The following is a 26,502-nucleotide window of genomic DNA, read 5'->3' as shown; positions in this document are numbered from 1 at the left end:
GTGCTCCTGGAGCCCAAGAAAGGGACTGAGTTGCTCTGGGTGAGAAGGATCAGGAAACAGTATTGGTTCCCCAGGTGTCTGGGGCCCCGAGACTAGGAATGGCGCAGGGCCCAAACTAGGAGTATAGAACGGCGAGGCGGGGGATGGAAGGGTGATAGACTTACCCCAAGCTGAATAACTTTTAAAAAATTTTATTTATTTTATTTTTTTAGAAGAAGCATTTCATTACAGCTTTAACCTATTCAGTAACAATTTCCAGAACAAGGATACACCTCTTTCAAAAGTGGCTGTAAAGTTTTAGGTTCACAGTTGAATTAATACGGTTATATAATATTGAACTCAATATAAACCCTGTCATAAAATTGAATGAGTTTTTACCCTTTAAAGAAGATCTCCATTTCATTTTAAAACATGCTGTTTCCTACATTTTTAATGCTACTAACAGATGTTTGCTCATGTGTCTTTAATCTTTATGTAACTGATTGTTACTACACAGTCAGTTATACTCAGATCCTTAGTACCTGAGTATGGCTATAAAGTCAGGCTTTTTAAAAGCTCTAAAAGGACAGATAACAATCTATCAATTTTTATCTCTAGGTGGTAGAGTTAGAAGTGCTTTCCAAAAAGTGAATTTATTTTCTTTGCTTTAACTTAGAAATATTTTAGAAGTATTTTTCTAATTTAAAAGGTGGGACAAGACTATTAGGCACATTCATTCATTCATTCATTCATTCATTCATTCACTCATTCCAAGCTGATTCTGTGCTACTGATCTTACTATTTCCTACTATTACTACTAGTTTTGATCCTAAACTAAAGCACAGCACCAACTCTGACAGAGCGGGGCTAGGGACAATGAAGGGCACACAGCAAAGCAAGGTAAAGAAGCTGCCACTTGTGGTTTGCCCTTTCTGTGTGCTAAGCACTTTGTGAGGTGCTTCATGAGTGTCATCCCACAGCACCCTCATGCCCACAGGTGAGGAAATCATTAGCAAGTGTGCCATGCTCCTGCAGAGGGTGGGCTCTAGAGTCTGCTATGCAGGGCTGGATGCACCTGCAGAATTTCCAGGTGTCAGTAATTTTCCTCAAGCCTACTCTGCCTCTCTGCTAGCCAACAATTTCATTCCACAAGGGCAGTAGTAATGCCCAGAGTCCTCTCTATGAGGACACATGGAGAACACATGGTGCAGACACAATACCTCAATTAGGACTCTTTCATCCAGGGCTGAGTCCTTGATTTATCTCCTGAAGGCATTTCCTGGTTCTTGGAATACCAGGGCTGCTCCTCACAGTTATTTCCTGACCAAATGGTTTCTGTTTCTGAAGGCCCGAGTTATCCTTCTCCAGTTGCCTCATAAATGAAATAGGAATTGTAACAACAGTAATAGCACCACTTCAAAGTGCTGTGAGAATTAAGTCAATTATTTAAAGTACTTTCAGCAGTCCTTGGAGCTGATCTAGTAAATAATCAATAAATTCCAGCCACTATTGTCATCTTTAGTCTGTATTACAACTGCATTTCCTAACCTTCTCCATTCTCTCTTCCTGTTAGCTGCCAAAATGAATCTTCTGAAGTGCAACTTTAATTGTCCTTCTGATGAAAAACCATTTTTTATTGCCTATCAGTCAAACTTCTTAACTGGTCCACAAAAATCCCTTTCTGTCACCCTCAAAAGATGTTTCCATCCTCTGGGTTTTGGAAACAATTAGAAAACTCTCTGAACATCCCAGCTCATTCTTTCCATGTCCAGAGCCCTTCCCTCTGCCTAGGCTGCTCCTACCCAGTATTTAAGGCAAAAATTCTAATGCTCCAGCTTTGGCTTGGAGTGCTGCCTTGCATAGCCTCCCCTTCCCAGACAGTAAGAACACTGGAGGTGCCCCACGCTGCAAGCTCATAGCACTGGGCTCAGCCTGCATTCCACATCTATTTCAGGCATTTCTCATGCTGTGTATTTGCTGGACTCCTCCAGGCCACAGGAGGAGGAAAAGCTAATCTTCCCTGTGCCTGGCACTTTGTCAGCACCTGACATCCTCTTCATAGAAATCAATGAATTAGGAAGAATTTCACTTGTTCTTTGATATCAATATCAATTATAGCACCTATTCAACTACTGAGAAAAGTAATCATGATTGATTTTCCTTGTTCAAGCTAACTAAGAGAAACGTCTCAAGAGACACTTCAGTGCCCCATTAATCTTCTTTTAACAATTTGGTTATGAACCCTCAGAGTCAGAAGTTTATTTTTCACTCAAAATCAGATTTGAAGGTTCATCCATGTTGCTATCACAATAGTTCAAGGAAGTCCTAGAAATCTAAATATGGTACTATCACTTTTACTAAGCTCAAAAACAAGCAAAACTAAACAGCATATTGACTATGGAAACATGGGGTAAACTATACCAAAAAAGGCAAGAGAAAGATAAACATGAAGCTCCAAGCAGTGGTTATTTCCGAGGAGAGCTGAGGTGGGAAGCATTCCTGGGACACAACAAGAGTAGAGTCATGCTCTGCCTCTCAAGTGGAGGGCAAGCTGGGAAGTACTTATCTCACTACCACTTTGTAATTTTCATGTACATCACCTCTGCTCTTTCTTACATAGCAAATACTGCTGTGGATGTGATATTATTTTGTTATTATTACTACTGTTACCCTCCATTAGAGGAAAGAGCAACAAGTACTGAGTGCCTGAGTAAAACAGAGAGACTTCTAGATTTCTTCATAACACCTGCATGAGATATGTCCCTAATTAAAAATTAGAACAGTATACTCAGAAATGTAGAATAATGTGCCCAATGTCTCACACTGTCCTAAATATCTTCCATTCACAACTCTGAAAAACCATTTCCTAGTAAATGATCAATAAATTCCAGTCACTATTGTCATCTTTAGTCTGTATTACAACTGCATTTCCTAACCTTCTTCTTCATTCTCTCTTCCTCTCAGCTCTTCCTACTATGCAGAGTCTTGGAAGGCTGACCACATAAACCATATCAGCAGGCTCCCTTGTCACCTGGATCCTGGGAACATTCAGTCAACAGCAGGTAGAAGAGAGGAGAGAAAAGTGAGGTAGGGTCCCTGCCTCCTTCCTGTCAGGGAGTCACTATAAGCAGGTGGCATCTCCCCTGAAACCCATGGCTCCCAAAGTGGAATAACAGAGCATTTCACACAGCAATCCTCTCTCTCCATACTGGAGAATCTGATCCTCCTGAGCCCTGCCCCCTTCATGCCTAAAAAGACCAATGTTTTCCAGCTGCTGTTTCAAATCTTGCTAGTTTCCCCATACCTCCCCACATCTTAAAAATGGCCCTTCCAAGTCTTCATAAACCACCCTGGCTGAGGTCATCTATTTCTTAGCTGCAAGTGGTAGAGCTGGTACCTGAGGCTGTGCATATTAAGATGCCTCTCATACCTCTCCACCCTCTTCTGCAAAGGTTGACATGACTAAGAAAGGTGTTATCTAACACTGACAGTTACGATTGTGGTTTATGTTCCTTAGCCATGTAATAGGACACTATTTGGTCTTCATAACTGATAATACAAATAGCTAACAAAAGGGACACTTAACAGGTATTGCTGAGAAATGTGTGTAAAATGTGGAAACAGCAATAGAAATGATAAACCTTCCATACACAGGCAACAAAAGAAATTTAAATGGATTTTTAAACATAACTCTTAAGCAAATGTAAATATAAAATGTGATTGTACTGGTCTTGTTCCCTGGCTCTTCTATCACCTTGATTTTTCCTTGAACCCTCCTTTGATAGTCACAGAACAAAGGGCAGCGTACCAATAGCACAGCCTGACAGGTCCTCATAACAAAGTGCATTTGATGATGACAGTTTGGATAGCTCCAGCTCTCTCATGTTAAAAACAGTGGGAGAAAACCCTTGTACTCTTTCTTTCCCCTCCATTCAGCTATCTTTCTACTTCTCCCTGCTTATTCTTATTTTTCGGTGATGCAGCACAAAGACAGTTCTGACTTTAAGCCCAATTTATCTTTTGCTAGAATCAGTAGAAGAGGAGCAAATGTTACCAAATAATAAGCCACAAATAAAGGCACCTTGGTTTGATTGACATTAAAGAATAACCTATCCTAATTTCTTATCATCTTTCCTCACTGACATGGCACTTGTATTGCTTGACAGAACACTCAGCCTTTTGGCAACACTGCTAAGAGCAGAGACAAGTGGCAGGTACAGCACTCAGTGCCCTGGGAGCAGCAAAAGATGATCATGACAAAGTGGAATAACAGTGATGATGAAGAGGAGGAAGTCAATGGGATAACTCAAGGGCCTTCACTCAATAAACAGTACTTAGAAATTCCTACTTCAAGCATATGTTCAGCTCCCAACAGTCCACACTGTAGGTTATGCCTGGACATCTGCTTACTCTTAGGATGGATTTTCCCTATCTCTTAATTTCTGGGGATATTCATTATCTGTTCATACCTGAGTTTTTCCTTCCCACTCCTTTCATATACAAGTAACTACACACAGATAACAGATCATAAGGACAAAGGAAAGGTTAAATAAATGTAGGATTGGTGACAATGTGAAAAGATAACATGAGCACTCGTGAGGCTTTCTGTCATGGGCCTGACACATAGTAGACAGTAAACAAGGATGCACTGATTTCAGTAAATGGACAGGAGGGCTTTTAAGGTCTTTTCATACCCTATGATTTTTCAGAACAAGATGCCTATAAGAGACTCTTGGCGTGGATGCCCAAACTAATCAGTAGCAGCACAGGGAAGGTTGAAGGGACCCATCTCTAGCCATAAAGGAGCCTGTGAAGAACCCATCTGCACTCAGGAGCACAGCTGCAATGCTGTGGCCATGTCAGGGAGCAGAGAGCAGCATCAGTGCTCCTCATGACAGTGTACTGTCTCTCCGTTGTTCTCCCGACCTTCCTCTCAGTCCCTCCAGGGTTTATTCTTCTCTCACCCTATAGAAATCTTTTCTTAGTTGCTTCCACATTCTGTCCCAACTTTGCTTAACAAGTCAGAATGAAGAAACATGTGTGCTCTTCCAAGTCCTTCCCCTTTTATTCTGAAGAAAGATGAGCCTGTGTGAGCTGTGTGAGATGAACACAGAAGGAAGGAAAATGAATCCTTCACATCTTCTGGGATTCTAATTTCTTCTGAATCTATAAGAACTTAGATTCTATCACAAGTCTCCATAAAAACTTTTCTAGTAACTTGCTTTAGAGAGTGCCTTGTTTCATATCTCTGGGAATCCCTTGGGGGGGGCACTTTAAAAAACTGCTTAGCCCCTACAAGGCTAAATGACCAAATCACCCAGATCAATCATAGGTTATTTAGTCCACTCCTTGCTCCGAGACAAATGGGAACATTTCTTCTCTCTAAAGACATCCAGGAAAAGATATTTTATTCTCTAGTTCACTGTTTCATGCAAAGTTCTTCAGATATATTCCAAGTTTCTTTCACTGGAGCTAAAGATCCTTTATCTTTTCTCTGGTCCCCGGTGGATGTCATCAAGAAAAAAATCGACACTTTCCCACATCTGTTTGTTCATAGCCTTCTGTTTGGAGCTCCCCAAGGCTCACCATTCCATTCAACATGTTTCCAAGTATTTGATACTGTTCCTAACCGTACTTTACCAGTAACCTGTCTATCATCACCCACCAATCCCCTCACATGTTCCTCCCTTGGACTTCTCAGAAATGTACTGCTTGTCTCACTTGACATTTTTTTCAAGAAATTAATCAGCACATTCAAAAATTATCCCAGGTCTCTTTCCAAAAGCAGAATTGAACATATAACTCATAAAATGCACTGGAAGGATGAAAACTCCAAAAGCCCAAGGTACCATCTCTTATCTGCCATATCAAACACTTCAGCGGTTCCCATTCTGCTGAGACAGAAAGCAGAGTCCTTGCAGGACACGAGCAAGGATGAGGAATGAGTACAAGTCAGGAGGCCTGTGTCCCAAAACAGCTCTGAGAGTCACTCACGGCCAATGTTAGCCCACTCCCTAAACAGAACATGATACATAGTGCCTAGATTACATTGAGGGCTCTTTTGGCTCTCATATTCTAGCCAGTCAAAGGCCTTTTCCCTCCCTTCTCAAACACACAAGTCATGTCTGTGTCATGTTCTCCACCAGTCACCTCCAGGGCATCAACATCTAGACAGCATTTGCTGAAGTTTCTTTCATTATTACCCTTTGCTCTGGAAGCTGTTTACAATACTTCTCTACACCACCACCACCACCATATTTATACTTAATACATACACGACTGTGATTCACTTTCTGCCCTCCAAGAATCAATTTTTACCTTCTTTAGGGATAATATCATACTCCTTGAAAATGCAGTTCTGAAGATGAGCCAAGTGCCACTTCTAGCTGAGTGATACAAGTGAAGTTATTTACCCCATACTCTAAGGGCCATGAATCCATTCAGAGATTTTCAAGGTAGCCATTATACAAGCCAGAGTGTGATCAACCACAATTCCCATTTCATGAAAGTAAATAGCAGCTTCCCATTCTTCCACACCAGGCCATGCTGTCTCCTCCTGTAGGCCCCACACCCTTTGCTTAGCTTGGGACCCTCATCTCTGCCCACAGTTTCCACTGCCATCTCCCCTGTATTCAGATGAATCCCAGCAGGAACAATGGAAATGATGGAAATACAGCAAAAAATGTTCCAGGAACAGTTAGAATTCACTCCAAAGGCCCCTGGCAGGCACAGAGGCACTCTCAACTCACTGGCATCAGCTCAGCTCCCTCTCCCCTACAGACAATTCCCCTTCACCTTACCTTGGCACGCTAGCCAAATATGTCACGAGTTTCCTCAGGTCTTCCTGTCTTATTCTGTCATGATTGCTGCGAGCAGGGAAGGTCAGGATGGGTCCACCTCGCTTATCACGGCCCCCTGAGGGAAGCAAGAGGAGAGAGTTTAAGGAAATCAACCAGAAAAAATCAGCCATAAATAAGGGGAAAACATGTCGCAATGTCAAAAGAATAGGCTGCAAGTGCCTTGAGAAACTGGCCACTGCTTAGGACACATTAGGAGTCTGGATGTGGGTAAAGTACATGACTGTGGGCAAGTCTTTTTAGGTTTCTGCTGCCTCATCTGTAAAAGGCAGATGAAAATAACCATGGACAGAGTGCAGGGTTGTTGTAAGGACTGAGGAGATGGCAGGTTAGTGGGTACTTTGAAAAGCAGAGCTCTCTGCACATGTGAAATGATAAGAAGGCATGCTAACTGTTCTTGTTGAGAAAACAAGCTGGGAAAAGTGCTTTGTCTTGGAAATTTAATCTCCAGTCACTTCTCTGCAGATTCCTGTGAGGTGGGAGTATGCCAGATGAGCTAATTACAGTGAGAGGCCTCAGAGCATCCAGCAGGGACAGCATGGCTGGGAGGCTTTCAGATTGATGTAGAGAGTTCTCTACCCAGCCCAGAAGCCAACCCTATCTGCTTGCCTGCCTGAGGTGCTGCCTGTTCCTCCTGCTAGAGAAACACATGAATCTTATTGGAAATAAAGGTGTTCAGAGTAATAATCACTGAAAATGCATATATGCACACTAGGATAACAAACATTTGCTAAAAACTACATAGGAAAAATGCTGATAGAAGTATATCAAAATGACCACTGCTTTTAATAGGGCAGGGTTCTAACCGATGGCTGCTTTTTCTTTCCTGTTTTCTAAATATCCTCTTTGCTATTATTGTATGATTTTAAAATTCATTCATTCATTAACAGATGCTACAATTACAAAGCAGAACCAAGTTTCTCAGGAGGATTAGACAGGGTTGGAGCTGAGGGATGGTGACTATGTCCCTACAGTGCATTGACCATTTGCCAACCAACGGTCATCTTTGAATCATGATCACAGGAGTCTATCTGCATCTCGGGCAGCCACTGATATCCCCACAGTGGGGGCCCAAGTAGATTTAATGGGAAAAGGAAGAGGGGATAGCACATGGCTTCAGCATCATAACAGTGTTAGAAAGACGCCTACATCAGCTCATCTGGAGAATGATCTTCTGCATGGCAGAGTGGCCCAGGTGCCTCCTACATGTGAGCTTAGGAATATTCTTTCCTCTGATCATGGAGTCCAGAAGTCACACAGATGGAAGGGAAACAATGAATCCAGAATACCCTAAAGCACTAAGAGGCTGCAGTAGGGAGAGGACTTGGGTGATGACTCCATGACCCTGTTGGTAAAGAGTCTACTGCACAAGCAGGACCTGGGTTCAGATCCCTAGCACTTACATAAAAGCTGGGCATAATGGTGTGCATCTAGAACCATAGCCCCTTAGAGACAGGCAGATCCCTAGAGCTTGATGGCCAGCTAGTCTAGCCAGACATCATCTAGGCTCAGTAAGAAACCCTGTCCCCAAAAATACAGTAGAGAGCAATTGAGGAAGACATCTGACCTCTGGTTCTGGCTTATATATGTGCATACGTGTACATGAGCACCTGCATATACATGCACCCACACATATATATAGAGAGAGAGAAGGAAAGAAGAAAAGAGAAAAAGAGACAGAAAGGCTATGGGGGTAAAGTTTCAAACGCAATCGAAGCCACTGAACATGACCAGTTACCTCCCCACCTCAGCAGGTCAGATCTGTGCAGATATACCTCATAGATGAGTCCCAGACTCCCCAACTCCACATCTTTCAAACTCTTAGCCCTGTCTAGTTCTTTATACTGATGACAGCCTTTATCTCATCTGCCTTGGGAGAGGTCCCTATGTCCCAATTGTGATCCAGAGGGAAAAAGGAAGGTTTAGACAAAAGTGTTCTCAAAAGTCAGAAGGGAGCTGGAGAGATGGCTTAGTGATTAACTGGCTCCTCTTCCAGAGGACCTGGATTCAATTCACAACACCCACATGGCAGCTAACAACAGTTCATAACTCCAGTTCCAGGGGCTCCAATGCCCTCTAATGACCTCTGTGATCTTTGTACAATACAGGTGCACTTACATGCATGCCGGCAAAACACTCATACACATAAAATAAAAAGTAAAAAAATAATTTTAAAGCCAGAAGGGCCTCAGATAGCCTCTATAGGCTTATCTCAGCACCCTAAGCATTTTCATTCTTTGGCATGTGTGAGTGTGAATGTGTGTGTGTGTGTGTGTGTGTGTGTGTGTGTGAATTTATTTGTTGGTTACAATTGTTAGTTTTCTTCCTGACCTTCCATGGGCACCTTATAAATATGGCCATGGAACCTGAGGGACAGAGACTCTCATGGGCAAAGGGTGACTAGGTAGTTTGGAGGGTTTGGTTGGTACTGCCAAGCTGAAGCCAGTACATGAGTTTCAGAGTCATAGCTGGGGATAAGGTGCATATGGGGAAGGAGCCTCCAGGGATATGTGATGGCCTTTTTTGTCTCCAGAGGTGTATAATTGTCTCTTTTGTGTGGATAAAGAGGCAAAAGAAAGCAGCAGTATCAAGCCCTGTCTTTTTCAGAATGGAAGACTTGTCAGAATGTGGAAAAAGGATGAATGAGCATAGAGGAGAAGCATGATGCTGGAAAGCAGGGGACAATGGATGGAACCAGGCCTGGGCCCAAGAAAGGGGTCCAGCCTCTAGCTGATGGGGCTGTACTTTTCTCCCTGAGGCAGGCTGCAGAACCCAGGAAGGAAAAATAGATATAAATCTTGGAGAGGGACAGCTCAGCCTGCCTGGGGGTAAAATAGGAGATTAAATCCAGCTATCAAAGTCAAGGTAGGCTCTAGGTACCAAGGAGAGAGGCACAGACTCTTTATGTCATTAGAAAGCTTTCCACGGGGCTGGGTATGATATGGGCTTCAAAGATAGATGTTGAGAGGTGGTATCTGCTCTGGGCCCCATTCTGTGATGGAAGAATAGAGCTTGTGCAGAATGTGCATGGTGAGGAGCTAGTGAGGGTGAGAACTTCTCTTCTAGATCAGGAGATCCCAGAGAAGAGGGGTACTCTGACTCTATCATCTGTCAACTAACAGGAGGAAACCAGAGGGGTCAAAACCAAGACCACAGACAAAAGCCAAGATTGTGGCTGACCACAGCAAAGAGGGAGAAGACTCTGGTGCCTAAGAGGCTGAGCATCCATGAAGTTGTAGCACTGATAACTGAGACAGATACTGACACCGGAAGGAAATAAGCAGGGATGAAGAATGAGACCCTATTGCTCACTGTGTATTGCACAGATGGATCCCAGAGGGTGAGAGGAAAGAGTAGCCACATTTGAAGACATGACAGTTGGTGGCCTGATCTTCAATAGTACCATTCACTGAAGCAACAGGCACTTGCTCTTCACCTATGCATGGCTTTGGTTGTAGGAGCTACAGCATAAGAGTGTAGGGACTAGGGGAGGGAATGGCCAGTGTTCTAGAAATGGCAATTACTCCCCTTCTGTGTAGAGAGTGCAGAGCAGGGCTGGGGGAGGAGGCAAGGCTCAAAGTGGGTGACACCGAGACACTGATACTGCTTTGATGGGAGGAGGAATGGTGCGCACATTCTCAGGAGGTGTGGGCTCCAGTTAGGGAAATAAGTGGAAGAAGTGTGGGAGGGGAAGACATCTCAGGAAGCAGACCAAAAGTTTGATCCACATAAAATAGTTCTGCAAGATTTTAATGAATTTACAAACACAGAGTTTGTTGTTGTTGTTGTTGTTTTAAGGGAATGAGGTTATTCCGTAGTTGGGAAATCCTAGGTTAGACAAAGATAAAAATGATTATTGTAGAATTTTAAAAATATTTCATTTATTTTTTTCATTTTATGTGTATGAGTAGTATATTGTCTGCATGTGTGTAACTGCACCGTGTCATGCAAAGTGTGCAGAGGCCAGAAGAGGGCTTCAGATCCCCTGGAACTGGAGTTACAGGCAGTTGTTAGGTGCCATGTAGGTGCTAGGAATTGAATCCAGGTCCTCTGGGAAAACAGCAAATGTTCTTAACCACTGAGTCATCTTTCCAGCCCCTACTGTAGAATTTCTATACAACCTTAAAATGTTAATGTGCTTTAAATGGATGTTCCAAGTTACAGGGGGTCGGGGGGTGGAGGACTTTAATATAGCATTCCCCAAATTTATTCTCATTTACAAGGTTTATCTGATAAGTCACACTTTGAAACACTGGGGTCCAGAATACAAAAGGTTGTCCCCAATGGCATGGAGCTTCCCTGGGAACAACAGAAAATGATTTTGATAGGGGATCCAGAGGCATCATCAGGAAGTAGAAAAAGGCAGAGTATAAGCACATGAAGATCCTAGGGGTGCAGAGGGTCCTATACAGGAAGGCTGGATAGAAGGAAATGGGTGCAGTGAGTGGTGGCCAGGAGTCCACAGGCCGTGAACCATGGAGCAGCATGGGGCAGGCCGGGGAAAAAGAGGCACACTGAGGGACTGTTACACACAACCACATGCCCAGTGCAGAAGTGGTTGGGCTACCCTGGCTTAGTCCAGATGACCGTTGTTATGGCAACATGCTTCCTTTCACCTGGCCAAAGCTGAGATTCTGGTAGAGAAGGGTGGGCAGTTAATGATCTGTTTCTCTGCCTACCATGCTCCTCACTTTGCTCTTCTCAGAAAGAAACACAACTGTTACACTGTGTTATTTAAGTAGGGGTTTCTCTATTTGGTTTTATCTTTGTGTTTTGTTTCCTGATAGCTCAGCATGTAGGGAGTGTGGGGATTATTTTTTGCTTTCTTTTCCAGATGTAGTCAGTTATTGTCTCCCAAGCAGGGTAGGGCAATGTTCCCTAAGCCCAGAAGTTCTGAACAGTGCAGGCCAATGCATCAGGCTTGGCTTCCACAGGCACACAGCACACCATCAGTCCTTTAGCCTTCTCTGGGAAGTTCCTATCTGCTTCTCCCTGACTGATTACCTGGTACATTGCTTCCATGAGATCCATGAAGACAACTCCCTACCTCTGAGGAGGGCTTTTCTAGATCTGGCTGGGCCCTGCCTTTACTCCAGTGGAATGTACTGGGGGGGGGCATAAACAATGAAATCTAGGAAGGCCTCTTGGAGCAGGGGAAGTGGAAACTGACTGGGAAGAAGAGAGGCTCAAGCTGGAAGATGCAGGAGACACTTTGGGGAAGGAAGTGCCTGACATGGGAGGAACAGGATCATCAGTAGGATACCCAGGGGATAGAAAGGACATCAGTTTGACTAAGGGCCATAAAGCAGAAGAAAGAGGACTTCAGTCATGTCCTAAGAGTCTAGGCTATGAGGTCTGAGGTCACCACTGCACCAGAGGCCACCAGGATTTCCATACAAGGTTTTTTCACAGCTCAGCAAAAACTCCAAATTCAAGTCCACTTTGGGGCTTGTCACAGCCATGCCTCTGTGAAATCACACCCCAGGATCCTCCCAAGGGGCTGTTCTGCTGTGCTACTACATGTCTAGTGATAAGGGCCTCACCACCTAACATGACAATAGGGAAAGACAGCCTCGAGATCTCTCTTGTCTTAACAGCAACAACAGCAATAAAATGCCATTCCTCCAACTGCTGTAGAATGTACACAGCATCTTACAAAGGCTTCTTTGTACCTAGCACAGACCTGTCTCCCCTCCTATACCACACCAACTTGCTGGTCTCTCTCCTCTCTGATGAAGTAGAGATAACTCCAGTGTGGATTCCCTTTCCTCTCTCTCCTTTTCTCTACTGTGGCTGTCACGTGTCAGCCATGCCAGCAGTGCCTGTAGAGTGAGCCCCTACATGATGGGAACATGCTGATTCTTACCCTTTGGCTCCTTCACCTCTCTATGCAGACAAAACTGCTCAGTAATGAATGTTCTGTCTACAAGGTATAGCACCTGGGCTTCTCTCTCAAGAGAAAGTCTCTGAGCTGCTCCCATTGCCCCACCCAGCCTAGGCTCAGGCCTTACCAGGTTCTGATCCAGAAGACCTCCAGTGCAGCCAAGTTTGTGGCAGCAACTGGAAACAGACACACCACCTAAACAACTACACATGGCTAGGTTCCAACAAACTATTTACAAAAAGCAGTGGTTAGCCCAAAGCCTGCAGATTGCTGATGCTTGAATTGGATATTGAAAGGCCCAGGTATATAAGATAGGCTGGAAGAGAGGTAAGGAATAAGTATTTGAAAGTTACTGTAAAACTTTCTTCTTGTAAAAAAACAAAAAAACAAAACAAACAAACAAAAAAAACCAAGAAGAAAGTTCCCTTTGCTGAGAAAACAGATAAGGAAAAACCAAAAGTTTTAAATCTCTTGTGTATGACCTTCTCAGAAACACTAGCTAAAACCCCAGGAAACATGTGGGTTAGGCACTCTCTTCCTACTGGAGCCTTTCACTGTGCCTCAGAAGCCCTGTCAGGAAGGGTGAGTCAGGCAGGTGTGTATGAGTGTGTGGGGATCTGCCTGCTGTTGCAAGTATCCTCCAGAGCCTCCAGGTGGGTCTAGAGTCCTCCTTTCTCTGCCTACCTCTGTAGGAAGGAAGCAGCCATTCCAAGCTTAACACCCTACTCTTCTCTCTAGTACACAGACGTGGGTGTCTGATCACATTATCCAATTTCTCAAAGGAATTGACAGAAATACTCACCAGACACGAAGGCCACTTTCTCCTTTAGGATGGGAAGGACATCAGAAGCTTTCAAACCATCATTCCGAAAAGACCCTGTGGGACAACAAATGAGAGGAAGGTGAAGATGTCAGCTGGCTGGGTCCCACAGCCCTACCACCAGCCTCCCAGCCCCATCATTCTGCCTTGTGCAGAGCTGTATAGTCCAGCCCAACACAGGAAGGTTCCCTAACAGACAGAACACCTTGCTGCAGGGATGCTAGGTCATGGTCATCTTCTCTCACCCCTTTTCCATAGAGGACAGTTCAAGTCACCTCCCAAGTACAAAACCCAGTGCCCTGAGGACATCCCCAATAGGCCTGTTGTTGAGCAACTTGTTTAAAAAAGCATGTTTGTACCTCTAGTGCCTCATACAATGTTTGATATATAAAGAACATATAGTATATGCCTGGTGAATTAGTTCACTGATATCAAAGTGGATTATAGCACCCTAAATGACATCTTCATATATATATTAACTATTAGACTCCATTTTACAAATAAGAAAAATAAAACCGCAAAAATCCATTAGCTAGGAGCAAAGTTGATAACAATATTTCCCTACTCCCCCTCAATGTCACCACCAGTCCTCAGTGGACAAGAGACAAGAGCCAAATCTTCCAAGGAGAAATGTACTTCCTCTAGTAAGTCTTGCTTCTTGGTTAGAAAGTTCTTTCCCCGGTCTAGACAAGTTCCTATTAGGAGGCTGAAGGCTGACACATGGAGCGCACCAAAATGGAAAAGAATGATTTACCTGGAGAAACTGTAGCACTGGGAGCAAAGGACAACCCAGCTTAGTATGAGGAGTGTAGGAGGGGAGGACCAGCTTTCACATACATACACCAAAACAAAGCACTCCAGGCTAGCCCCTTGTGCCCCTAGTAGTTAACCCCAGTACCCTATTAAGACTCTGAGGGAGAACCACCCACACCCACACCCTTGGAGCTGTAATTGGGATTGTTGTTGTATATAACCATTAATACATCACACAAATGAATTCCGGAAAGCAAAGAGTTCTGTCAGCTCAATGCAACAGAACCAGGGACCATGAACACACACTCCAGTGCCGTTGTCCACATGACTTCTCCCTCGAGGTCCAAATCTGACATTCTACAAAGGAAAGTAGCATGCTCATAGGCAAGACATTCATCCCTCAGTCTCTCCATATCATATATGAATTTTAGCAATAACCTAGGCATAAGTTCCCTAGTTCAGGGAAGAGAAACATGCTCTGTGCACACTCAGTCAAGAAAGAGAAAGAGAGGTGTATCTCCAAATGCCATTGTCCATGGTCAGAAGTCATAACCTAACTCCAAATTTCCAGCGTCCCTGACCATTTCATCTATTTCTTCTTTTTCATGTCTCCCTAATATAATGAACCTTTTTATTCACTCATTGCTTCTCTTTTCAAGTTGACATATGACATGATGCCAGAGTAATACTACAGGATCCCTGGGCAATGGAAAAAAATAGTAGCACTGTAAAAGGGAAAGCTCTAACTTCAAAGACTGCAACATTGTTTTATAACTGCCGCCTCAGTTTCTTCAGAAATGTATGCTCAAACTTTATCTTACACACAAAATAAATCTCATGAAAGAGACTAATTAGGATCAATATAAATTATTATGGCATTCAAAAATAGATACATAGTTTTTTTATTACTTGTTTTATTTTTTGTTTGCTCAGACAGCAAGGAGACATTTCAGCTTCTCAGCATGAGAGAATCCCTATTTGGTCTTACCAGCCAGTCACAGAACTATCTTTAGCTAATTCATGGACTGCTTGTGTGAAATGACATCCATGTATCAAATAGTTTATATTTGCAAGTGAAATAGATTTTCCTCGTTTTTTTAAATGCAGCCCTAAAGGGGCAATTTTTCTCAGTTTTAAAGTACTCTCCTTATATCAGTATGCACATTTAATTTCTATAGAAAAAATTAATATAAGAAATTAAATTTCATCTTGTCATTTTCCAGATTATTTACAAGTTCAAAATAAGTGAGGCCCAGTGGTACAGGGCCATAACCCCAGCTATTCAGGAGACAGAAGCAAGAAAATTGCCAAGTCCAAGGCCTCCCTGGGATACAAGCAAATTTAAGTCCAGCCCTGGCAACTTAGTGAAGACCCTGTCTCAATATAAAAAGTCAAAAAGAGGACAGGTGATATGCCTCAGTGGTATAGCACTTGTCTAGTATGTGCAAGGGCCTAGGTTCAATCTCCAGTATGGGGAAAAAAAAAAAAAAAAACAATCCCAGACTATGACTGCACAGCAAGAATTCATAGAACCTCCTTCTGTCCTAAACTACTGTCCTAGTGTTTCCACTGTTCTCCCTCCCCTCCCCTACTGTATATATATATGAATTTGCTATAATGTAAGCAGAATGATCCCCAAGATATTTCCTAACCATTCTCACCTGTAGAGAGGCTATATTCTCATCCTGCTTCTCCTCTTTCTTCTCACTCAAGGGTCCACGACCTAAAGGACAGCATGTAACTCCACTATGCAGCTGAGAGATCATGGGCTCCCATTAATGTCAGTGTCTTGGGCTAGTCTGTTTAAGAACCCAAGAGGTTCCACTTCCTGGCCAAAGACCTACCCAACCAGTTCAGACCACTGCTGGGCAATCTACCTGATTTTGTACCCACTATAAGAAATCCAAAAGTGCCCAAATTTGCTAAATCCATTACTAGCAGGTAATCATTTCCAATAACAGCAACAAGATTTTTCACATTATAAGGATTTGCTCTGGGGTCTTTTAAAATAAAAGTTTCCTTAGTGGTTTAAATTAGTTTTTCATTTGCCAAAAATTGAATTACAAATAACTTTTCAACAATACATGTATTATGTAAAGCCAAGTAGAGCTAAAGTAATTAGCCCAGCAGCTCAGAAATTGGTGACCTTGCATATAAAACCTATTTGCACTGGCTGAGGAGTCTATGTATTAATTCCCCCAGGCCCTTGTAAAACCAGGTGTTAGAATATAAAATAAAGGGTAAGTTCATTGACTGATAATTCAAACAGGACCAAGGAAATAGGGAACATGTTTTTACTATCAGGTACACACCCCAGTAGACTCATGGCAAATGGTCAATAAATGTTTGATGAAAGAATAAATGACCGAATGAAAGTTAGCCCTTCCTGAAGTGACTTACACAAGGCTAGTGGCCTCACCTGTCACATTAAGCACTGGTGATCTGAGTAGACAATCTCCAGAGTATCACTCAGCTCTAATGCTCTGAGACTCTGAGTTTCTTCTTATTTATTGGCCTTCATGATACCCTCATTATCAGATCAACCATGTTTAAAAGGAAGTATTGGGTAGGCTGGAGAAATGATTCAGTGGTTAAGAGCATGGATTGCTCTTACAGAGGACCCGGGTTCTATTCCCAGCACCCACATGGCAGCTAACAACTGTCCAGAACTCTAGTTCCAGGGGATCTGACATCCTCTTCTGATCCCCTTGGGCACTGCACAACATGGTGCACTTACACACAAGTAGGCAATACACTCATATATGTAGGAAACCAGGAGAGTCCTGACACGTATACATAAAATAAAATAATAAATGAACAAAAAAATAAGTAAATAAAGGAAGTATTGGGAGCAAATCCTCCAATCAGTCTCAGTGTGCCTTGTGAAAATAGAAGAACTCTTCCCTGCCTTCCCAGCCCATTCCTCCACTGGAATCAGTTGAGGACTGGGGATTTTTCAGATAGACCAAATTGCCAAAATGAAAGAAAAGTGATGGAAGAACTTGTGTAGGTAGACACACCTTACAGGAGGCAGCAACTGCTACTTCTGACACAAAGTATATCTGATAGCACTATTAGGCTATGAACACTAGGCCAATGGTAGACCAGCCACCTGTGTAAAAGAAAAGCCCACTGAAATAGTAGATCGCTCACTACCTCTAAAGAAGAAATAAAAGCTTGGAACTCCTTTGAGTCACTATAAGGGAAAACAAAATAAACCAGCAGGCACCCTTGTGGACCTGACCCAATGTGGGTATTGTGCTTCTTCTTAAGGCCAAAGGCATGCTTGGCTAGCATTCAGTACTAAACCCACTGCATTTGAGTCCTGCTGCTGTCAGAATTACAAGCCTGCTGTTTTGTTAATTAGCAAAGTTGAAATGCTGTGCATCTATTAGGGAAGTAAAAATTACCACCACCATCCCCACCACCACCACCCCCAGGACCCTCCAGTACCATCACAGGCCTCCTTCAAGCTTTGTGTCTGCTCTTCCTTGCCCTATAATTCGAGAAACTTGCTTACACTGTTGCTGCCTGTTCCTCCTCACATTTTACTCCTCACTGTTTCCCATGTTAGAAAATGCCAGTGAGCCTCGTTCTGGCTCCAAGCCTCCACATGTGGCCCTGGGGAATAGCAGGACTGGCTCTTGTGCCATGGATCCCACTCATGGTTTCTTGGGCCTGGGAAAGCAGTGAATCCCCCAGAGCAGAAGAGTGTTTGGGCTCCATGCCAATCTTCTTCAGAAGGCAGTCCTTAATTTCAACAAGCAGAGAAACAAACAACTGGGTGAGCATTTGGTGTGTTGGAAGGTAGAAGCTGTCAGGTACCCGTGAATTGTTCTTTACTTCCTTCCGGTTTTCAGTCACCCTTCCATACTTTGTACTTATTTAAGAATAACTGTGTAAGCTTTCCAACCTTGTTTCAAGTGGGTCTGAACTCTATCCCTTCAATAAGATGGTGAACTTGCCAATGTTCAAGTTTCTGCCTCTTATTTTCATCCTATCCCATGGCATTCTGTGCAGATGATGTACTGTCTCTGATAATAGATCACTGTCCTATTGGCATACCTGTCCATCTCTGCTTGAAAGGCCCCTGAACAAGATCCATTTCTTATTTATCTTGATATCGAAAAGGCCTACTTATCACATAATACTTAATAAGGACTGGTGAATGAATGTCCTTGGAAAGAGGGAAATGTCAAAATAACACCCAAACAAATGTTGGCCAAATAAGCTCTTAAGACTATCAATTGCAAGCCAATTCTCTTTTGTGCAGTGTGTAAGTCAGTGCCTTAGTGTCACTTTGAAAGGGAAGGCTTCCTAAAGGTCAGTCCTAAAGCCTTGCTATTTTAAGTAATGGGCCTCATCTACCACCAGGGACTGGTTAGAAACACAGAATCCCAGGTCCCATTGAAGACCTACAAAATGAAAGCCTACATTGGAACAAGAATCTCAGGTGACTGTACTCATACATTATGAGGCAGAGAGAGCCTCAGAGAAGCTCTGCCTTCACCTTGGTCTAATTGGCTCTAAGGCTGCTCAGTCTCCTCTTGCCCTACCACAGAGTTCCAGAGATCCAGGTATTACCTGTAACCTGTCACTTACATTCCATGATAGAACAAAAAGCTATCTCTAGAAGATAGGTATTAATATTTTCTCCTCCAGGCTATTGGCACTGGACCATGTCTTTTGGGGGACAGGCAGTGAGCATGAATGCTTATCTAAGATGTTCAGAATCTGGCACCTTAAACCATTCCCTCATTCAACAAATGTTTCAGTTTCACAACAAAAAGATATTGCTTCTGCTGGGTGTGGTGGCACATGCATTTAATCCCAACACTGGGGAGGCAGAGGCAGGAGGAGCTCTGTGAGATCAGGGCATCTTGGTCTATATAGTGAATTCAGGCCATCTGGGGCTAAAGGGAGACACTGTCTCAAAAAAAAATCATCTATCTATCTATCTATCTATCTGTCTATCTATCTATCTATCTATCTAATCTATCTATCGCTTCTTACCTTTTGAGCTCTGCTCTCTTGGTACCATAAATATTGTCACTGATCATATTTACAGACCAAAATGCAATCTCTGAGATGGTTCTAGATGACAGAGGAAGAGGAGCCAGTTTATGCCCCTTTATCTCAACTGCTCCCCAACTTACAGGTATGTAAAGCCCTGATCACTTCTGGACATGGAAGAGAAAGGAGAGGTCCCTTCCCAGAGACCTCTATGTCCAATGAGCACATGGTACTTATCTCCCAGGAAGAGACCCACTTTCTACCCTCTAGTAATTCACAACCAAATAAAATACCAAGCACCATTTTTTTCCCTGACACTGGGAAGCTACCAGACTCTGAACAAAAAAACTAGATACTGGGATTCTGAAAAATAACACTCCCCAATTCCTTCCAATTGGGTGACCATCCAATATCCACACTATCTTGATGATGGGTGCTGCTATCCACCAAAGTGTCCACACAGAAACCAGGGGAGCATCCTAGACACTTATCCATCTCTATCACACTTTTTAATTCAGCTGCTCAAGTCTATTGATTCTACCTCCTAAATATCTTGAATCAATCATTTTTGTGTGGTTTCCATGACCTCTCCATCAAGTTGAGCTCTCTCCAGTTGCACCTTATCATTCTTGAATTGCATTTATGTGTTTTCATTTCACCTCAGGGGAAGGAACCTTGCCATGTTCATTGTTCTATCTCTGCACCTACAACAATTTCTGTCACAAAAAGGGACTCAAGAAATACCGACCTGAACTGAGCACACACAGGGGCTCTAAAAAGGCAGAGTAAGAGTGGTGCATTGGAGGTGGATGGTCAGGACAGGCTTCCCAGGAGAGGATCTGGAGCAAGGTTTTAGGTAAGGGAAAGGTGGGAGACAGATAGAAAGGGACCCAGGCCCTGCACCAAGGATGAGTGGAGTTTACCTCCTGAACAGAAAAGCAGAGTAGGGGATGCAGATGGTGGGATGGGAGCTCTGTGGTTCCCAGAAGCAGCAGCTCACAGGCAACTGCACATACCTTGGCTGCCACAGACAGCTGTGCTGGGCTGTAGTAAAGAGCAGAGAAGAGCAGAGAGAGAGGAGAGTATCTGGCTAGTCCCAGAAGCAAGCTGTGGCTCAAAACAGAGCTGGACCCAGGAGGCTCTGATCTCAACCTCCATGTCACTTCTGATCAGTGGTTGAGGCAAGGAGAGATTCCAACACATGGCTCCTCCAGAGGTTGGTGGTAGAATATGGGGCACAAATCTCTTCTGGCCTTTCTTGTAAGTTCCAGGGAGGCCATTAGGATATTTGTTCTGTCAGCTACCTCCTGGGATACAGTCAGGCCAGCAGAGGCTGGTGGATTGTTACTGAGTCATAAAAGGAAGAGACTCATGGCATGGCCACTCCTGTATAGTGAATAGATGGTCTGGGAGAAGACAATGGGGTAGGTGTGGAACCTTTAGTAGTATGGGCAAAATCTTTACCTTCCTTGTTCTCCTCTGATCTCCTCTTTCCTAAGCTGGCATAAGAGTAGAGGAGAGAGGTGACAAGGGTAGAGGTGCCAAGAAGGAGAGAGAGCAAAAGAGAAAGATGTGAGTTCATGCAAAACAGAGGAAGCGAATGTTTGGATCCTCTTCGCAGACATGAATGAGCTATTGAGGAAACAGCCTGTTGAAAAACTCCAGCAATGATAAATATGTTGGAACTCTCCTTAAAACAACTACCACTGAGGCAGGAAGTGTGTGCTTGGAGGAAGAAATACATCTGGCAGAGCAACAGGGCAGCTTCACGTCAGCAAGAAAACGCAGCACAGCGTGGAGTCCTATAAACCCCTCCCCAGCTTGGGTATTCATCCACTCACAGTGAGGCCCCATCATTGTCCCTGATCCCTGCCATCCACAAATGTCAAACAATTCTGGCAGCATCATGTCTCCCTACCCCACAGGTGTGTACCAGAGGCACAATATGGCAGAATTCTCCTCTCTGGCCATGGAACTTCTAGATAAAGAACATTCAGGAGCCTCTGCTAATCTGATTTTAATGTAAACAGGGAAAGGAAAATGAAGGGCTCCTCTTCTGGCAATTCTTAAATACTGAGTTTTTCCAAACCAACTGACCAGGTCTCATACACATGACCTGTAGCTGGAGCCTTAAGAAGAGAACCAGAGTGGGCAGTGCTTACCTTCTGTCAACTCTGACATGCATTTGAACTACACTCCTCACAAGGACCATTTTCTGCCCTGCACTGAAGTGCATTGTGTCTTTTCCCTAAGGTTTCTTCTCTAACTTTCCACCACCCCAGGCTGAGCTGGCTCCTCTCTGTTTCACACAGCTCATTCCTCATTGCCATTGCTACATCTGGCTCCCCCACTAGACTCTAGACTCCAGGGGTAGGGCCAGGTGATTACTAGAGTAGCTTCAGGGCCTGGAGCACAGCTGGTGCTTAACAGTGATGCAGAGTAGCCCTTCATATCCATAGAGCCATGTAACTTTCTTCATGAAGTTCTTACCCACTGCTGTGCTCTTTCCTGTGGATTCAACCTCCATCTTCATCGTTCTCCTTCCTCATCCTTCCACATGAACACTAATTGTGGACAATTTCAGTATTAACTTGCTAAAGTCAACATCAGATACAAAGACCTGGCTAATGGGCTACTTTTGAAGAGCATAAATTATAAAACTTGCCACAGCTAAATTAGCTCTATTAAAGATCACTAATAATTAGCACTTTAAACATGTGGTTAACACCTCTCTAAGCCTAGCTAACGAGCAAACTGTTTCTGTTTATTCTTCACAAGACAATATTAGCTGAAGCTGAGACCTCAACTGCAATTCACACAGGCTAGCTTGTTCTCTCTCTCCCTCCCTCCCCCCTTGGAAAAGGTGACATTCTTGAATGCAATGTAGACACCAGAAAATTACCTCTTCAGAAGTGCCTCTATATACCCACCACTTTTTTAACCTGATTCTAACAGATCAGGTTATTTAAAGTACTCATACTACATGGGTGTGAGTGGTGGTCCTGCATGGGACCCCCAGGTAACACTGCATATGAGCCTGCTCGTGATGAACATGAGTCAGTTGTTGAATATTAGCAATATATTTGCTATTATATTTTCAGTTCATAAGCAGGTGTGTGCTATAGAAGTTCAGGCACACAAAAGACTTGCTCCTTGGGACTCTCACTTTCAGTTTCTTTCCTCCCCCCCTTTTGTCCTCCTCTTCAGTATGAATATCAATTGTACTCAATCATGACAAAAAGACTTAGTTAAGGATGAAATTGCTGACTTAAAAAGCAGTATTTGGTCATTATAGAAGGCATTTTAACCTTAAATAATCTAGTATCTGTCCAATAATTCTCTCTTCTCCTGCCTTCCTTGTCCCATGTCCTGAAACGTGGACATGGTGTGGACAGCAGTAAAGCAAAACAAAAGACATCTGGGTAGCAAGAGACCCTTGTGGGCATCTGGCAGAGTAGCCCCTTTCTCTGGTCCAGGGCTTCTTCTCACCCCCACCATTACTATTCAGATTCCCTAACAATGCCCTACTGCTCTAGTCTTATTACTGTCCCGAAAGTAGAAGCAATGTCACAGGAACATATCAAGCACAGATTGGATATAGCTCAGCCAAAGACATGGAACAACTAGGGTCAAAGTAGTAAGCAGGTTTACAAAACTGCAGGTAAGAAGGAATACAGACAAACCTCTCTGTGACTGCAGGAACACAGACAAACCTCCCTGCAACTACAGGAACCTTGGCAAACCAAGCACCTTCTTCCTCCTCCAAGGCTGTGTGCCGCTGTCCTCGGTTCTGAAATAATGTATACTTCTTACTCATAGCGGCTGCTGCCCAGGCTGTCCTGGAGTATGTGAATCAAATGAGAAAAAGGCAGAGAAGCCATGGCGAATATAGAGAAGCATTGGAGTAACACAGACAAGGAGAGATTAATGGAGAGAATAAAAAGGCTTGTCTTGGTATTGCTTTCGAATTGTTACAGAGACCAAAAAAGGTCTGTATGCACACACACAAACCCTGCCAACAAATACTCAACTTCTATGGCAATGAGGTGGTATGAACCTTACATATTCCATAACATGTGTCTGGATTTCAGAATCAACAGATTAACCATGTTCAAGATGTACAAGTTGGCCCTGAAACAATTCTTAGAGTTTTAAGCATTTTAAAATTTCTTCTTAAGTTTTTGCCTTGGTCACCTAAACATGGCTGATTCGGTTTAATAAATATTTATTGAAAATCTATATGCACATTAAAAGTTATATTACTGTAGTATAAGGTTCTTTATTGAAAGGAACTTTTAATTTAGGGAGACAGTTGGACATGTAATTTCAATACTATGTAAGAAACACAATATAGAGGTATAAATGGGGAACAAATATTCAGAAATTTACAAAAAGATAGCAAAACTACAGCTTAAGAAAGTTCTCCAAAAGTGAAATAGCAGTAATTTGAGCAGAAGCAAATTACTTATGGGAACAGCTGCAAAGTCCTGAACTGGACAGGACAGTGGTGAATCTACCTGCGGGGTCTCAGAGACAGACGAAGGCAACCAAATCAGAGTAGGTTTTCTCACGACCTGGAATCTCTCCAGAGTAACAGAGAGATGAGTTAATGTCTGTCAGAGATAAGCACCAAAGCTTCCATGTGGAGCGGCATGACCAAAACCCAACATGAGTGACCATGATCAGGAGAGAGTCTAGAAGGAAGCACTATGCCAGGTGCTCACCATGAGATGAGGGACAGTCCACGTATCTCCTGAAGTCAAAACCCTTCTCAAGAACTATGGAAAAGCAGTGCAAAAGGCGATCTAGGTAACCTACTCTGCCCACCAGAGGACAAAGCAAGCTGTGTGTTCCTGGAGCACCTGGCAAACTGAGGCAGGCCTCCTAACCCTGCCTTCAAAATGTGTATTGTGAAGGACACAGACCTAATGGGACTGTACAAATTGCTTTCTGTATGCCCATATGTGTCCTTTTTTTTCCTGAGGGAGAGTCTGAATATCCAGTTTTCATCAGATTTTTCAGAGAGATCTATGCCTCCTTCTGTCAAGAAGCACTGGTCTAGACAAAGTCAAAATGACCCTACTACTCTTGGGGATTCTATCACCAGCCTTGCCTCCTTCATGGCTTACTTTCTGACCATCCTGGTCCAACTGGGACCCAAGACTGAGGTCCACTGGAGGGTGAAGACTGTGCAGGATCCTATGCCCACAGATAAGCTTTATCAGAGATAGCTCTCTCTTATTACAATTACTGAGGGCCATAAAGCTGAGGGTAAACAAATTGAACATTAGGGATACCCCCACAATGCCTTTCCTGAAACCTTCCAAATGCAAAATACCCCTGCTAGGGAACACATACCAACTTTGCCCACCCTGGACTAAGGTTAAAGCCAGCACAGGAATCTTCAAGCTTATTTAACAAGATCACCTGAAGTGTGAGTCATGCCATGATGAGAAGGGGGTTCCTGGCCAATAGCCATGTAAGGGCATATGTAGTCACTATTTCCTTACCAAGTCTTCTGCATGAGATGGTAATCTCTCCTAGGTCAGATGCATCCTGAGAGACAGCTCAGAGCCCCAGATCAAGTACAAGGTTTAGATTCAGGCAGAACTAAGTTGGGTACTCTACTCCAGAACTTATTAGCTGTGTACCACTGAACACTTTTCTTAGCATCTTTCCATTTCTTCATCTGAGTTAAGATATTTCCCAGGCTTCTGTGATTATTAGAGAAAAATCTACTTGAGGGTACTAGACACATAGTCAATGCTAGGAATGTATGATCCTTCCCCTTTTCCTGTTCATCTTGGTATCTTCAGCATGGGGCCTGATACACAGTAGATGCTCAATAAAAAGTACTCATTATCTGCAGGTTTGATGGATCACACCTGTAGTCTCAACACTTGGGAGGCTGAGTCAGGAGGACTGTATGAATTTCAGACCAGCCTGGATGACATAGTGATTTAGAGGCCTGTGTGGATTGCAGAATGAGAACTTGTCTAAAATATCCAGAGGAAGAGGAAAAAGAAAGGAGGAAGAGGAACAGGAGCAGGAACAGGGGCAGGGGGCACAGAGGAGATAATGTGAATAATGAGTACATAAGTGAATAAATTCAGAAAACTGCAACTAACTGGGCCCTTCACTTTCCCATTATACAGCATCATGGTGTTCACATGATCCATGTGGCGTCTCTTAATTTTTATTGTTTTGTTCTGCTACCTGATCTGGACTCTTTGGTGAGCATTCCAAGCACTCTTGTCCTCTAAGCCAAATTCCCCTTAGGTAAAGAGAAAACATCCTCCTACTCGGCTGCTCAGCTGACTGGATCCCTGTTCCTCCTCCTGTGTCCAGAGACTATGGTCACAGAATCCCTGTAGCTCTCTCTATATGCTGGCCTTGCCCCTTCTTTCCCAACTCCTATCCTCTTTGTCTTTATGAATGTGGTCCACACATGCCATGTGGGCCCAGGGAACATACTGACAACATATTCTGATAGCAGGGCCACCATCTAGATGAGGGGGCCCTGATATCAACTGTAGGCAGCTTTAGAGCCCCACTCTCACCCATAGCTTTCTTCAGGGAAAAGGGATAAGAAGCCTAGGGAGATTACATGTCCTCTGGGTCTTTCTCTTGGTTGCTTTGAACTGTCAGGCTGTTGTCAAGGGAGGGAGGACAGTTAACAAAGAAGATAAAGGACAGAAGTTGTTCTTCATACTTAGAGCTACAAATCCTTGTGAGTTGAACCCTAAAATCTGCCTGTTCATAGTCTTTGTTGTATACTCACTGAAACAGTTTCCTTTGTTTCTCCAGAAATCTGAGCAGTAGGCCTGTAGGAAGCTGGGTTACCTGGTCTGCTTTGTTCTTTTCTGGTTTCCTGAAAAAGAGGAGTCCTTACCAGAATCAGGAGGTGATGAGGTTGCCCTGTCCATTGATGAATAGGACACAGCTTACATCTAAGACCAGATCAATGTGAACTTGGGGGGGTTAAGATATTTAACATAGTTTCATACTACAGAAAATCAAGTTACATGCTTAACCACAGGGGTTTGGCTAAATAAGTGATGATATATTCACTCAAAGAAGTCACTAAATATACTATTAAAGAATAACTAATGCCTTATAAATTTCACAGTATGTTGTTAAGTAGGTAAAATAGATCATAGAATAGAATGTATAATCTTATGGTATCTGTCTGCATA

General features: G+C 43.3%; 1 protein-coding gene across 25 annotated transcripts in view; it reads right to left on the bottom strand.

Annotated features, from left to right (window-relative positions):
- Kalrn (kalirin RhoGEF kinase) overlaps positions 1-26,502 on the bottom strand; it is a 700,573-nt gene that overhangs the window by 488,308 nt on the left and 185,763 nt on the right. For all 25 annotated transcript variants that reach the window (XM_017800540.2, XM_029568193.1, XM_029568189.1 and 22 more), the window contains exons 2-3: positions 13,523-13,597; positions 6,780-6,894 (exon numbers count right to left, since the gene is read on the bottom strand). In XM_017800540.2, the coding sequence (XP_017656029.1) occupies positions 6,780-6,894; positions 13,523-13,597 (190 nt within the window). The remainder of the gene's footprint in view (positions 1-6,779; positions 6,895-13,522; positions 13,598-26,502) is intronic.

Source organism: Nannospalax galili, unplaced genomic scaffold, assembly GCF_000622305.1.
Source record: "Nannospalax galili isolate Female #2095 unplaced genomic scaffold, S.galili_v1.0 scaffold18, whole genome shotgun sequence".
Lineage (NCBI taxonomy): Eukaryota > Metazoa > Chordata > Mammalia > Rodentia > Spalacidae > Nannospalax > Nannospalax galili.
Note: the sequence above shows the minus strand (reverse complement) of the source record. Positions and strands in the feature narration are given on the sequence as shown.